Here is a 16,293-nt window from a genome sequence, read left to right as displayed (position 1 = left end):
CCGTTAGTATTCCTTTCCTCATCTCAGACTAATTTTCTTAAGGCAAATTTTCTTAAGGCTACAGATGTTGACTGAAGGAACTGTGCAATCTGGAGAAGGCATAGAAATGTACTAATGCACTGTTATTAAATGATAGTGGATACCATAGTCTTTATGAATGCACTGATTAGACAGCAAGTATATGTAGTTCTTTTCTAAATCTGATGGCCCTTCTCTGTATATCTCCTAACTGGTGCTAAAGCCTCCATTCAGTATTTCAGACTGAAAGAAATTTCAAACATTTGGAACTATCAGGCATAAGGGCCAACTGCCAAGTGACTTGTTCTGACCTTGAAAGAAGTGCTCAGCTTTCTTATCTCATGGATTGCAATTGCAGATGGGAAAAATTGTTCACCTCTTTAATGGTCAGAATAAGATCTACAAATACATTGCTTCTAAAATGTAGATACCCATTTTGAAAGGAATACTCTACAATGCCTCAGATCTTCAAACACACAGGTCACTTCCTGTCAAATAAAATCTCTTCTTTTTTGTACGTGTGTGTGTGTTGGTTGTGGGGGTTGAACTCTGGGCCTGGGTGGTGTCCCCATGTCTTCAGCTCAAGGCTAGCTCTCTACCACTTTGAGCCACAGTGCCACTTCCAGTTTTCTGGTGGTTTATTGGAGAAAAGAGTCTCATAGACTTTCCTGGCTGGGCTGGCTTTGAACCACTATCCTCAGATCTCAGCATCCTGAATAGCTAGGATTACAGGCGTGAGCCACTGGCACCTGGCATCTCTTTATTTTTACATCATTAAAAACACTATATTACATCAGTAATATAGTGTGTGGGGAGGGATGAGTTTCATTCTGCACACAATTTGTGCAGAATTTTGATTACACATCTGACTTATGAAAACATGCACAATTGTTTCTACTTTCTATTCTTCATGTCTTACTAACATGATATTTCATGGAATCTGAATGAAAATATGTTAAAAAATCCCAAATTCCAAGCCAGCTAGATTGTAAATGACAGCCATGGAGATGATATATCATTAAGGCATAACAATAAATATTTATGGGGTACCTCACTTCAATAATGGCAAATTTCTGGAAATGGATATAAACTAAAATATGGGAGATGTTGGACAAAATCAAGAACAGTGCCCAGTGCCCTAAATCCCAAAGGATATATTCATGTGTTCTAAAGAACAGGAGTAGTGGCATATACTTGTAATCTCAGATATTCAGGAAGTGGAGGGTAGAAAGATTGGAATCTGTGGCCAGCCCTAGAAAAAGTGAGAGATTCTATGTGAACAAATTGTGAGCATGTCTCAAGCAGTACATTACTTGCTCAGCCAGCACTACGCCCTGAGTTCAATCCCCAGAATGAGAATGAGCAGGAGAAGGAAAGGAAGGAGGAGAAGGAAAATAGAAGAAAAAAAGAAGTAAAAAGGAGGAGGAGAAAGAAGAAAAGAGGAAAAAGAGGAGAATGAGGAAAAGAAGAAAAAAGAAAGAAGAAGAAGAGAAGAAGTAAAGAAAGAAGAAAAAAAAGAAACAAGGAAGAAGAAAGAAAGAAGACCCTACAGTAGCAAGCAAAACTAAAGCTTGGACTCAGTTTCCAATACTCCACTGTAATGTTCTGAGACCTCAGATGGCAAAAGTCAAGCAATCTTACTAATCTCCAAATATATACCTTTAAGAAGGAACTTCCAGGATGCCAAGTGTTCCTGATGATCAATTTGGGCAGGGAAATGGAATACCACGTGACCTCCATTTAGCCATTCCTAAAGTATTACTCCTTATTTTTAAAGTCAGAAAATGTGGATTTTCTGCTCATTTCTTAAAATATTTCTTCCAACAATTTATTAAGCATCTGAGACTACAAACCCACGACATTTTTGGGAAGTTTTACTGGATGTACCTTCAAATATACTCAGACTCACCATTTATCACTTGAAATCCATAATTCTGTCTACATGACTACAGTGTAATTCCAGTAATTGGTGGTAAATTTGAGATAAAATCTAGTATTTCCTAGTTTAACTGTTTCCTTTTCTTCAATGCTCAAGTATCCAAGTTAAGGACTGCCAGTCTCTGTAGGAGGAATGAGGCAAAGGTTCACAGTGCCTCTCTGTAGTGTAGTTTTATCCTTATAGGAAATAGCCTCCCCTTCACTGGCAATGTAGGGTCTGTGAACTCAAAATTCTCTAGCACATTAGCTCCAGTGAGATCTCTGTTCACTAGACCTAGAATAGCTTTGGTTAAATACATCAAGACACACCTTAATTGGCTGTCTGTCTATTTCATTCTTGGGGACCTCATGATTAATTAACCACAGCCAGAGATTTCTGCTACTGAAGCCATTCCATGATCCCTCGGTGTAGCATCTGGCTATTAAAACAACACCCCCTTTGCTTCACACTGTTAGCAGTCATCACCTGGGCCAGGCCTCAGATGGCTTTTCACATCCCCACTGACATCAGGGATACCATTTACTGTAGCTCCCTCCACACCTATTCCCAATCCAGGGGGCGGGAGTGAGGAGTCAGTAGAACGCATTTAAAAATATTCGGGGATTTCACTTTTCTTTCTCTATTTTCACTGGCAAAAGAGGGAAGTCTTCGGGGCCCTGGTAGGATGTAGAAGTGAAACACGTGATCCATTTACTCTACTGATCCCCTGGAGTCTTTAGATTCTTTCTTCTACATTCTGCCAAGGACTTTCTGGCCTTTCATTTCACCACACAAGGCCAACTGTGTGTTCCTGTTTGTTTGTAGCAAACCTAGAAAACTATTAGCCAACTGCCAGAGATACCAGAAATACTACTGAATATGGTATGTCCTATTAACCAATGCATAATAATGAATACAGCTCATCTGTGTTCAGAAATGAAGAAATCATAAAATTCTAACCTTGCTTTATATTACAATAGTTTGGGAAAGTATTATAAGAATAAAGTCCACTCCAAGACATTGAAATCACATTCTCTGGAATTTGATTATGCATCTGCATTTTTTTCAAAGCTGCCCATGATTTTTTTTTACCAACAGTGAGGTTGCAGAACTACCATTACTTCAGGGTTTACTCATTGTAAGGGTTCAATTACCACCTGTAAGCTAAGTGAAATAATATATTTTCAAATCTTTCAATATAGTCACACTTGCCACCTACCAAGACCTATGCAAAGCTCCAGGTAAACAAACAAATCCTGGTCTACACCTTTTTTGTTCCTATACTTGAAGGTTTATCAAGGGTTTGTTGACCTTGATACTGTTGCCAGTAGGAGCTAGACCATTCTGACCTGTGTTGGTTCTCTTGTTTATTGTAAAGGTTATTAGCAGACTTTTAAAAATCTGCCATTAATTTCCTCCCTTACTTGTGATGAGAATAATTTCAGATATTGCTAAATATAATGGGTAATGGGGGACAAAATTGCCTGTAATTGTGAACCACTGGTATATAGTCATTTTTAAAGTTTTCACAAGAAACATTTTTTTTTGGTTGTTGTTGGTGGTGGTTGTAGGCTTGAATTCAGGGCCTGAGAGTTGTCCCTGAGCTCTTTTGCTCAAGGCTAGTGTTCTACCATTTTGAGCCACAGTGCTAATTTTTTTTTTTTTTTTGTGGTTAATTGGAGATGAGTCTCACAGCCTTTCCTGCCCAGGCTGGTTTAGAACTACAGTCCTTAGATCTCAGCCTCCTGAGTAGCTATGGTTACAGGAATGAGCTACCAGCACTCAGCTCAATAAACTTTTTAAATGTTACATATTAACAGTACTAATTTTCCCTCCATTGTTCCTAATCTTGGACATTTGTATCATTATCAATACTTTTATCAATTCATCAATACTTTGTTCAAATTAAGATTCAAATGAAATTTCATATTGTTCTTTAGTACTGTTTTTCTCAGGTGCCATTCACATTAGAAAAATCCCTTTACCTCCTCCCATGCTTTTGACTGGATGAAGACTGAGTTACCAGTGCATCTGTATTGGTAACACTGTTGATTTGTTTATTGCACCCTCCAAGTCATTTAACTTGTTCCTCTATTCATATTTTTTTCTGCAAGTCAGAAGTTATACCTACAAACTTGATTATATTTTGACACTATATATTACATTGTATATATTACATTGTAGCATATCAGTTGGTAAATAATATATAGGGTCCCACTTATGGTTATAGAGCTATCATTTCCTGATGCCACTACGATAATGTTGATAGTTTTACATAGTGTGAATATCTATTTCACCATAGTATTTCAATATATGGTTTTAGCATCAATTGATGCTTAATACCTAAGTCAATTATTTCTTCAGAAGTTATGAAATGATTAGCTTATGATAAGACATCTAAAGTATGAAGATTGGGGCTAGAAAGATAAGTTTAAAAGTTGTCAGCATGTGACTGTTATTTAATACCATAGACTAGTGTAATCACTGAGAAGAGGACCAGGAGTGACCTCTTCCTTTCTCTGCCTTAGTAAATTCACTAAGACATTCATTCCAGTTTATAACTGGAGGAAGAGTAAGCAAGAGATGGCTAAGAACATAGAATTGACCATCTCATTATTATTCCTCTTAACTTTTCCATAATGCTCCCTGGCATATGGCAATTATCTCCTAGTTGATTGTACTGCTATTAGTCATCCCTTCCTCAATTTACCTACCACAGAGACAAGTTTCTGCAAATTAAATCTATCAGATCAGTTCTTACATTAAAACCTTTTATGGAGGGTAGCTCAGTGATAGGGCATGTGCTTAGCATGCAAAAGGGCCCTGGATCCTTAGCACACCCACACACACTCACACACCGGCACACACACATTATATTGCACAACTCAGTGACTAAAATAATTTCAGGCAAAATTTTTAATAGAAAAGACCATTAGTAGTCAGAGGTATTGAAGACATTATTCAAAATATTTAAATGTAATTGTTAAATCATTTTAGTTGTTCAAAAAAGACTTGCTTCCATGGAACAAGTTCATTAAGATAGTTTGGTATAGAGCATTTATTTGTTGATTACATCATATATACATTTCTGTATTTTGCCATTAGGTTATTTAATGTTATAGTTTTGTATGCATCTGCAAGAAAACTCCTTTAAATCATGAAATGGAAAAATAATGACGATTTAAAATACTTTGATAGTGAACCAAGTACATCTGAGGTACAGGGGGAACTGATTACATATCAAGAGAGATGAGTGTAATTTTAACACAAAAGTCTATATTTCTTTAATTGACATGTTGTTGATGATAATTATGATGATGATGATGATGATGACTCTTGGGGTAGAACCTCAGGCCTCACACATGCTAGGGCATGCTGTCTATGACAGGGCTACATCTCCAGCTCTCTGTATTTATTAAACAATACAATGAGGCTGACATTCTGGTCAATTGAAATAATCCATTGTGATTACTATTTAAAAGCTTTTAAAAGCCAATTTAAAATTCATTTTCTTCTAGAACCTTAACTTCTTGAAAGGTTTTCTTTTCCACTTTTTAATGACTTTTTCTTCCTTCTGAGACTTTTAGGAGTTAAGAATTACTGTCTTTAGGGATAAAAAAATAAAAAAGGTAAAAGAGGATTTGTGGATAATATTACTGAAATTCACTATGAATTTGTTAGTAGTTTGTAGCTCCTAATATTTGTAAAAATATTTAATTTTATTACTTCTAAGTATGAAGCTAATGAAATATTTTCAAAGAGAAGTTTCACAATGAAAAGTCTGTCAAATAGATAAAATGAATCATAACCACTTATCCCAGGGTATTTGTTTTGACTTCTTTGGATTGAAGTATAGATTATTAATATTCATAGTGCCATCTGGGTTTTTTATCATAGAAATAAATTGAATAATTGTGTGCCTTAGAGTAGTGGTCTTTTAATATATTCACTCATATATACCCCAAATTAAAAATTTAAATAACATGTATCTCTGTTGGCATCTAAAAATTTTCATAATGTACTTTAAATAGCTGAAGGATATACTGTGGGCATATTTTAGATATTTGATTTTCTACAATAAAACTATTTCTACACTCTTTAAAGTTCAAGTGAAACCCAAATACCATAGCATTCAATCCTCATTATTTTAGAAAAATACATGCTAAGTGGGAGTGTAATAGATGGATCCACAATATAAATATAATATAAATATAATATAAAATTAAAGGTATTTATCCATCAGCCTATTAAAAGACTCTACCATGTGCCTTTACCATTCTTACCTCAAAAGGACCTCAAAATCCTTTTATTCAAGAAAAGAAAATGTTGAACCATACATACATGGAAGGTTTTTAGGAGCTACCCACACTGTACTTGCTACAACTCATTCAGTTTACCTCATCAAGCTGCAAAGAAGGTTGGGCACAGGGAAAGTAAGTTTTATAAGTATGGAACGTTCTCTGCTTTTCTCACCAAATATCCTTCCACACCTAAAACATAGTCCCCCACTTCCTACAGAGGACAACAAAATGCTTCAACACTGTCTCTCTTTCAAATTCCAGAATCTGCTAGTGATGCTCATCTTTCTGGGTTTCTATTCTTCTCATAACTGCCAGAACCCTTTAAGGATGTTATCATGATTTTACCTTGTTTGGGGGGTAACCATTTGCTTTTGAAAAGGCATATTTTCACAAAATTAAGGGTAAGGAAACACTCAGCAGATCACACAATGATTTACACATAACACAGGACTGAGAGTTTCTATGTGCCAACTGCATAATGTATATACAGGAATTAAACTTTTTTTGAAATTCCCTTGATTTACTTATTATTATCATTATCGTTATTTTGACCACACTTGGTGAAAACTGTGTGTGATAAATCTAACAATAAGGCAGGCTTACTGTAGTAGGAGATGCAGAGCATTTACCAGTTGATAGCAATTATAAAACCTGGTACAATAAGAAGTGGAAGGATCCTTGATGTAGCAACTTGCCTCCTAATTCTTTACCATTCCTCTCTCCAATATTTCTTTCTGTCCATTAGTATATCTAGTCACATTTGACAAGGCTCAATTTATAATGGCCTAAAGTATGTTAGTTTTACTTCAATAAAGTCTTCACATTATTACTTCAGTATATTACTTCAATATACTCTTCACATTATATTAAACTAAATCTGGGTAAAATTAGACTAGTTTGAAATTAAACCAGTTAAGCCAATACTATCCTTGGGAAGGGTTGCCCATGGAATTTTAACATCATTTATGTAAATTCATTTGCTAATCCAAAGGACTTTCTTATTTTCATGGTCTCTGGAACCTATACTGTTTCTCATAGTCTGAGGACAGAGAATAAGTTGGTATAATTTGAATTGTGCATTTATTTCTATCAAACTGTGCATATTACAGTAAAGTAAAACACTTCATTTCCAGAAAATTAAGTTTTAAATGTAGAAGGTAATTTTTACACTAGTATACTTTATAGGAACATGTGTTACATTTAATTATATGTTATATAGATAATTTATATTCCCAGACTTTATATTTACTCACAAAAATAAATTATCACTACTATAGAGCTAAAAGCCGGAATGATTTATCTTTATCTTTCCCTTCATGTTTTTTTCCTACCATAGAATCTTTTTATTTGTGCCTTTATTTTTGTAATTACTGATTCCTGAACTCAGGAGCTCTGGATCTGCTCTGTGTCAGCTTTTTCCACACAGGCTGGCACTTTAACACTTGAGCCATACTTCTAGTTCAGCATTTTTGCTGGTTAATTGGAGATGGAGTCTCTCATACTTTTCTCCCCAGGCTGCCTTCAAACCAAAATCTTCAGATCACTGCCTCCTGACTAGCTAGGATTACAGATGAGAGCCACTGGCACCTGGGTCTTTGTACCTTCTAAACACTTTAAATAAAATTGAGATTACAATGAGTCCTGTTTATACAAAGAATATAACCACTTTTACCTAAACTAATTTTACATACTTATGATTTTGAAGAATATTTTCAAAGTTCTGCTTTCAATGCCTACTCAAAATGTCTTTTTCATTGTTTTAAATTTTACATGTATGTGTATAAAATCACTTTGAATTTTGAAATGGCAATATTTGATAATTTCAGAGTGACATGTACCTACACATGAGATTATCTGCATCTGGAAGAGTAAGGTTTTATGTTCATAATTTGAATATGAATCTTATTATCAACTCTTCAAACAACACAACAAAACCTAGAAACCTATGCTTTATCTCAACTCTTTGTTTTTGCTCTATTCTGAACATAAACTTCATCTCCTGCTTCAGTAATTAGTTCATACTTTCACATAATTTCTAAAGCATTTATTGCCCAAATAAAAAATGTGTAAGATTAGCCCATCTTTTCTATTGTTGACAAAACAGAAGTAATATCCAGTACTCACATTCCACTTAAATCTCCAAACCACATTGTGTGTGTGTGTGTATGTGTATGTGTGTGTGTGTGTGTGTGTGTGTGTGTGTGTGTGTGTGTGTGTGTGTGTGTGTATGCCAGTACTTGAACTCAGAGCCAAGTACTCTTGCTTAGTTTGGCTTTTTGGTTCAAGGCTATTGCCTTGACACTTGAGCCACATAACTACTTCCAGCCATTTGCTGGTTAAGTGGAGTTAAGAGTCTCTTGAATATGTCTGCTAGGGCTGACTTTGAACCTCAATCCTCAGATCTCAGCCTTCTGAGTACTTAGGATTATAGGTATGAGCCACCACTGCTTGTCTTAAAAAGACATATTTTTAGTAAGCAGAGTTACTGCTAACATGAATGAGAATTCCAAAGTAGCTTTTTCCAAATCTACCATAGTCATTTATAATTATATAGTCTATATTTAACTATTATTGTTACTTCTGTTATTAATTTTAATTTTTTTGTGTGTGCCACTCCTGGGGCTTGAACTCAGTGCATGGACATTGTGCTTAAGGCTAGTGCTCTACCACTTGAGACACAGCTCTACATCTGCCTTTTTCTGGTAGTTAATTGGAGATAAGAGTCTATCTATCTACACATTATATATATACACACAATATTTCTATGTTGTTAATACTGTTTGCATACACAAAAGTTTAATGAATTTAGATATTTAATGTTTTTATTATGTAGCCATTTCTAGCTTATTGGCTATCTTAATCTTTGTGTTGATACCACAATTGCACAACCTTAATGTCCTTATCCTCATCACAAAATATATTCTTATAACTGAGTTGTATAATTGAGTAGGTATTAGGTTAAAATGAGTTTGAGAACCCATACAGTGGTTCTATACTTTAACATGCTATCAGAATTATCTAGAATTTGCGAAAAAACAATGAATAGGACCTATTTCCAGAGTTTGGGATTCCCTACACTTGAGTTAAGGGAACATAGGGAAAGAGAAATATTTTTTCCTTTACTAATTTTATGGCTAAGGTCTACATAACAAAACATAGACATGAGAAATGTATATTTATTTTTCTTAATGACATGTGATCCTTACAAATGAACACCCGAAGCAACATAGAAACTAGTGTTTTTGTAATGAAAAGGGGGCAGTTTTTAGCAAGTATAACAGGACAAAGAAAGTATGACCTAATTGTAGTTACTGAGTGAAATTTATTAAGTCCTTTTCAGATTCTTCTCTTTGCCTTGTAGCTTCCACAGTTAAAATATTGCTTTCTTCTATGTATAGAGAGGGCTCCTTTCTAATGAAGGTGTTATGACTTACCTTAGGGGAGAAGAGTGGGAAAAGGGTACTAGATTGTGTTGTTTTTTCAAATGCCAAGATGTTATATTTTGAGTTATTATGTCCTGAACTTAACTCTGGGGGAAAATGTGAATGTCTCTAAAGTTCGCAAGTGATGCTGATGCTGCGGGTTCAAATAGGTTCTATTTTGAGAACCACTGTTTTAATGTATTTTATATCTTACCACTGTTGCAGTATTCTTATTTTCCCTGAACATCCACAATATTGTGACAAAGGTTGTCAAACTTACACAATCTTCAAAAGCCCATTCCGTTTTGAGGGCAACAATTTTTCACATATTACAATGATGTTGGGCAAATTGTAGGGCTTGAATACTACCTGAATACTACCTTGAATATGAAAAAATAGCAAGTTTCTTATTGAATCAACCCTTACTAAAAGGATGTCATTCCTGAGCTAGTAAAATGTATAGGACATATTAGAAAAAGTTAAGATCACCAAGTTTCTCTCTCTCTAATATATGTATATTATATGGTGTGTGTGGTCTGGATCTCAAATACAGTATCAGACTAACAGTGGAAAGCCACCAACCTTACTACAAGGCATAGGACATAGCGAATGTTATATGGATAAGCTATAGTGTGGGGCTAAGGGCGTAGAGACAACCCTCCTGGAGCAGAGTGGTCAGCAGTACAGGAAGGTGGTGAGCCAGGGTCTGAGAAGTGGTACAAGTGGAAAATTACTGCTGGAAGAAATGTAGCCCTGAGGTGGTATCAAATCCATCCAACCCCCACATCACCCGACGGGCCCCTGGGACAATCAGTCTGACCCGCGCCTCTGAAGGGGCCCTCACCTCCCCACCTCCAGGTCCTGCCAAGGCCTTCCCGGACTTCCACTTCGGCCCACGGAAGCTCCAGGCTTTTCCCGCCAAAGCCGGTTTCCACCCCCTGGGGTGGGCTGGCGCCTGCGCACTGCGCGTGTGCAGGTTCACAGCGGCAGCAGCACCATGGCGGCGGCGGCGGCGGCGGCGCTGGCGGAGGGGAACCTGTTGCGCCAGTGCCCGTTGCTTTTGCCCCAAAACCGGGCGAAAACTGTGTATGAGGGGTTCATTTCGGCTCAGGTACCCGTTCAGTTGTTTCCTTCTCCCGGGACAGCTTCTCAACACGGCGAGTCTCGCTCCCGTGGAAGTTTGCGACCGGGGACTGCGGACCCTGGCGCGGGAGCACGGCCCTGAACTGGGAGAGGGGCGGCCGCCGCCGCGCCTGGGCCGGGCCGGGCCGCGCGGAAGGGGCGTGGCTGGCGGCCGCGTGCGACACGCCCCCTCGGGTTGATTGATGGGTGCTGCGGAAGCCCAGATGCTGAGGCCTTTTGGAGGGAAAGTCATGTTGGCTCCTTGACAACTCTGGAATGTGTGTGTCTGGAGTGTGTGTGTGTCTGTCTGGAGTGTGTGTCTGGAGTGTGTGTGTGTGTCTGGACTGTGTGTGTGTGTGTGTGTGTCTGTCTGTCTGTCTATCTGGAGTGGGTGTGTCTGGAGTGTGTGTGTGTGTGTGTGTATTTTTTTGTAAGAGATCTCCACCAAGACGAAATTAATTGCCTTTCCCGGAGGTCCTGACGGAGTTGGTGACACGCTCTACTGGGTTGAAGTTTACGGAGTGTTCTTCAGGTTCAGCATCGCCATCCCCAGCACTGAGACAGAGATGGAAGAAATAACCGTTCTCTTATTATAGTGGCAGAAATGAAGGTCTGGGAAACTGATAGTTTGTTTGGGGTCACCTCAGATTCCCCTTAATCCGAAGCTGTTTGATAGCACGACCTAATTTTCCCTTCCACTTAGCATCCCAAGTTGCCTAACGGTAGGATTTTGAGTACAGAGTTTTCCTTGTTGAACTTTACTCTCACCCATTAACCCTGTTCTCATCACTCCTTAAAGATGGGGGCGGGGAGGGGATCCTATTCTGGGAATTATCTCATATTTACAAGTCCCCTCAAAATATATTATTCTTTAAGAACATTGAGTGCATTATCAAATCCACTTATGAATGAAACTTTTACTTGCCCCTAAGAGTGTTAGAAAGTGAGATCAAATTGTTCAGTGATTAGGATTATTATTATTATCTTCCGAAAGGATATAGAGCTTCTCTGTGTTTTCAAAATCACAAGTAGAGATGTTAAAACTTCTAAGGAAAAAACTGAACTCACCTTTCTTTCCTCAGTAATTGAATTAAATATGATTCACTTGCATACATCATTTAGAGACATTCAAAAAGTATTATGACTAGATTATTTTACTTATAGGAATTATGTTATTCTTAATTTTAGACCTTAAAGAAAGTACCATGTGTCTGTATCTGCTGTAAGAAACATGTAGTCATCAGAATGTGTGATGATTTTTTTTTTTACTTGTACTGTAGCTACAATTGTATTTTGTACCTTTCTTAAAGGTCAAATATTAACCTAGATACGGTATGTTTTTTCTACATATTTCAAGTATATGGAAAATTATCAAGGATATAGTAAGAAGTTAAGCATATGCTACCAAAATTTTGTCCAATTTGGATTTCTCTTGAGTGTGGAAGATGGGTAGGCATCTATACATATTTTCCTAAGCCATTTGACATGAAGTCAAAGACATACTACCTATTTATTCCTAAATACTTCAGCATGCATTTCATAAGAACAGGGATATACTCATACATAGCCACATACAGTTACTGAAATCAGGACATTTAATCATGATACAATGCTGTTATCTAACCTAGAGTCCATAGTTAAATTTTGTTAATGGTACAGTCACATATTTTATATTTTCCTCAGCCCTCCTTGTCTGATACCACAGTATATTTAATTGTGTTCTCTTAACCTGAAGCCAGATGAAGCACATGATGTCAGCTGGTCCCATGGATGAATATGTTAACTTTGATCCTTTGGTTAGAGTGACATCAGCTAAATTAACCTTTTGTAATTAGCAGACTTTGGGGGAAGTATGTTGACTCATAAAACATTCACTCACATATCCTAGTTTCAGAATTTTTGACTCTTGGAGTTTGTTCTTACTCCTGTAGTTGCAAAATGAAACTCTAATACTATCATTCCTTCTATAAAGCAGAAGTAAAATTGTGTGACTACAGAGTATAAGAAATAAGACAATGTACAGCTTTCTGCTGAATCTACTCAGAGAAAATGAGCTATTTGTGTTACAAAAAAGTAATATTATTCTATAGTTAGGAGTTGCCATTTATCTTTACTAAAACAGACTGATGAATACAAAAATTTATTTAATTGAATATAACCATTACCGCCTTTATTTTGACACTCTAGTTGCCCCAGATTTTACCAGTGAGAACACATTTTTATTTACTTAAGTTTTTAAGATCTTGCTTGTTTAAATCTCTTATTGCTGGTTTAAATCTCTTATCATCAGTTTAAAAGTCTTCTGTAGATACTGACCTGCAATGTTTTACACCAGCAATCTTTAAAAGTTATATAACTTCTTTTTTAAATAAGTTTTTTATTGTGAAAATACTATACAGAGAGGTTACAGTTATACAAGCAAGGTAATGAGTACATTTCTTATCAAGCATTGTTGCCTCCTTCTTTGTTTTTCCCCTACCTTCCCTTCCCTCCCACCTTCACAACTACCCCGCCCACCCCCCCCAACTAAATTGTAAAGTTGGTTTTTCAACTTTATGTCTTGTACATCTCATTGTTACAATGGGCCAACCTATATCCCTATTTAAACATTTTGTTTTTTCCTTTCCCCTCTCCAAATTATACCGATACAGACATCAAATGCAGTGAAAACAGGGGTTATACTATGGGGGAAGAACATAAAAAGAAGCAAAAAAATCACATGGTACCTTATAAATACGTTAGAAACAATAGCAAGAAAGAATAAAACCACTTGTGTCCCTATTTGGGGGTTCATTTGCTTAACTTCATCTTATCTGGTCATATGTACATAGCTTTTGACCTTTTCTACTTGTCCCTGACATATACTAGTTATTGCAAATAAGGGAAACCATGGGACCCATGTTTCTTTGGAAAGACTTGGAAAAACTTACATTAAGTGAAAGGTTATATAATTTCTATCCATAGTTCTTTTTCATTCAAGAGTTGTTAAAAAGTTAATATTTTTTGTTGGAAATAATTTTTACTTAGAATTTTTAATTTTGTTATTTTAGTTTTATTAAATTTCAATTTATAGATAATATTGCTTATCAAACATGTGTGAAACTTAGTGCTTCTTTTTTTGGTCAGTTGTGGGGCTTGCATTCTGGGCCTACGCGCTGCCCCTCAGTTCTTCAGCTCAAGGCTAGTGCTCTACCAGTTGAGCCACAGCACCACTTACACTTTTCTGGTGGTTAATTGGAGATAAGAGTCTGCCTCCATCAGAAAGAATGACATTTCCCCATTTGTTAGGAAATGGAAAGACTTGGAAAAAATTACATTAAGTTAAGTAAGCCAGGCCCAAGGAAACATAGTTCCCATTTCCCTTATTTGCAATAACTAGTATATGTCTGAGTCAAGCAGAAAAAGTCAGATAAGCTGAGGTTAGGTGAAATGAATCCCAAGATAAGTATTCAGATGTTTTTTTCTTTCATGCGATTGTTTCTAACATATTTATAAGATGAATTCTTTGTTGCTTTGTATGTCCCTCTCCCATGGTATAACCCCTGCTTTCACTGTATTTGATGTTGGTATAATTTGTGGAGGGGAAGGGAAAAACAAATCGTTTAAGTAGGGATACAGGTGGACCCATTGCAACAATGAGATGTACAAATTGTTATGTGGAAAAACGAACTTTACAACTTTGTCTGGAGGGGTGGGGGTCGGGTGGGAGGGGAGATGGGAAGGGATGGGAAGGGGAAACAAAGGAGGAGGCAACAATGCTTGATAAGAAATGTACTCATTATCTTGCCCATGTAATTGTAACCCCTCTGTATGGTATTTTCACAATAAAAATTTTTTTCTTTTTTGAATGGGGAAAAAAAAAAAAGAGTCTCATGGACATTCCTGCCTGGGCTGGCTTTGAACTGTGGTCCTCAGATCTCAGATTCCTGAGTAGCTAGGTTTATAGGCTTGAGCCATCAGTGCCCGGCAAACTTAGTGCTTTATTTTTCTGTAACCTAACAAGTTTTCTTTCTTTCTTTATGTGTGTGTGTGTGTGTGTATATATATATATATATATACACACACACACATATATATATGTATATATAAACATATATATATGTATATATATACACACACATACATATATATGTATATATATATATGTACACACACATGTATATATACATGTGTACTTTTTCTTTATCTATATTCTCTATATTTTTGTGAATGGTCCATTTGTGATATTAAAAAATTGTGTATTTTCTGATGTTAGGTTCTTTTTTGTTCTCATCATGTAATTTGTTTCCTTATCTCTTTAATGTTTTTAGGTTCAATAACAATGTTTCTTAATTGGTTATCTTTTGCTATATAACTTTTATAAACCTTAGTGGCCTAAAACATTATAACATATATAATTATAACAAAGTAATATTTTTAGTTTTTAGACCAAGGATTTGCTAGCAATTTAGTTGGTGTTTCTTAGTTAGGTTCTCTTGCATACTTGCAATAAAGATTTTTGTCAAGACTTCAGTTATCTGAAAGTTGACTAGAGTTGGAGGATTTCCTTCCAAAATGATTTATTCACACAGCTATTGGCCAGAAGCCTCAATTCATTAGGTCATGGACCTGAGTAATACTACTTTTTTGTAATCACAGAGATCTGGCTTTCTCTGAGTAGATCCACCAGAAAGCTGTACGTTGTCTTATTTCTTATACTCTGTAGTCACACAATTTTACTTCTGCTTTATTCTGTTGGAAGTAAATTTCTAATCCATTCTAGATTTCTTTAATGTCACAAATATCCATGCATTATTCATTATTCACTTAAATCCATTAAGGTTTCTTTAAGAAATTATTTTTCTTTTATCTATTAAATACTTTTATTTATCTTAAGATCTCATCCGAAATGTCATTCTAAGAATGCCACTATGAGACACTACCTTGAGCATTTCTATTTTTGTTTGTTTTGTTTTATGCTACCAGTCCTGGGGCTTGAACTCAGGGGTTGGCACTGTCCCTGAGTTTCTTTTGCTCAAGGCTAGTGTTCTGCCACTTAAGTCACAGCTCCACTTCTTACTTTTTCTTTTTTGAGTAGTTTATTGGAGATAGTCTCATGGACATTCCTTCCTGGGCTGGCTTTGAACTGTTATCCTTAGAACTCAGCCATCTGAGTAGCTAGGATTACCAGCATAAACCACTGCCACTCAGATGACTTTATATGTGTGTGTGTGTATCTTTCATATATATAGATATATATATATATATCTATATATATCTTTTGTTTATATTTAATGTGATAATGTTTTCCCTCAGCTTGTCAGATATATAAACATAAGTATATGTTTTAATTTTTACCCAGTTCAATAATCTTTGTTATTTTTGTGTCCGTTTCTTTTGATTTTTCTCTTTATGGGTCTTTTCTCCTTTGGATACCTGGTGTACTTTGATTGGATGTCAGACATGAATTCTACCTTGGTATTATTAATCTCTAAATACTATAGAGATCTGTTGAGAATGATAGTTAAATTAT

General features: G+C 36.2%; 1 protein-coding gene across 1 annotated transcript in view; it reads left to right on the top strand.

Moving 5' to 3' along the window:
• Positions 1–10,641: 10,641 nt before the first annotated feature.
• Fancl (Fanconi anemia, complementation group L) overlaps positions 10,642–16,293 on the top strand; it is a 50,515-nt gene continuing 44,863 nt past the window's right edge. Inside the window, exon 1 of the mRNA XM_013017978.1 lies at positions 10,642–10,770. Coding sequence (XP_012873432.1) covers positions 10,657–10,770 — 114 coding nt within the window. The 5' untranslated portion in view covers positions 10,642–10,656. The remainder of the gene's footprint in view (positions 10,771–16,293) is intronic.

This window comes from Dipodomys ordii, unplaced genomic scaffold, assembly GCF_000151885.1.
Source record: "Dipodomys ordii isolate 6190 unplaced genomic scaffold, Dord_2.0 Scaffold37, whole genome shotgun sequence".
Lineage (NCBI taxonomy): Eukaryota > Metazoa > Chordata > Mammalia > Rodentia > Heteromyidae > Dipodomys > Dipodomys ordii.
The sequence above is the reverse complement of the archived record's forward strand: the minus strand, read 5'-3'. Positions and strand labels throughout refer to the sequence as shown.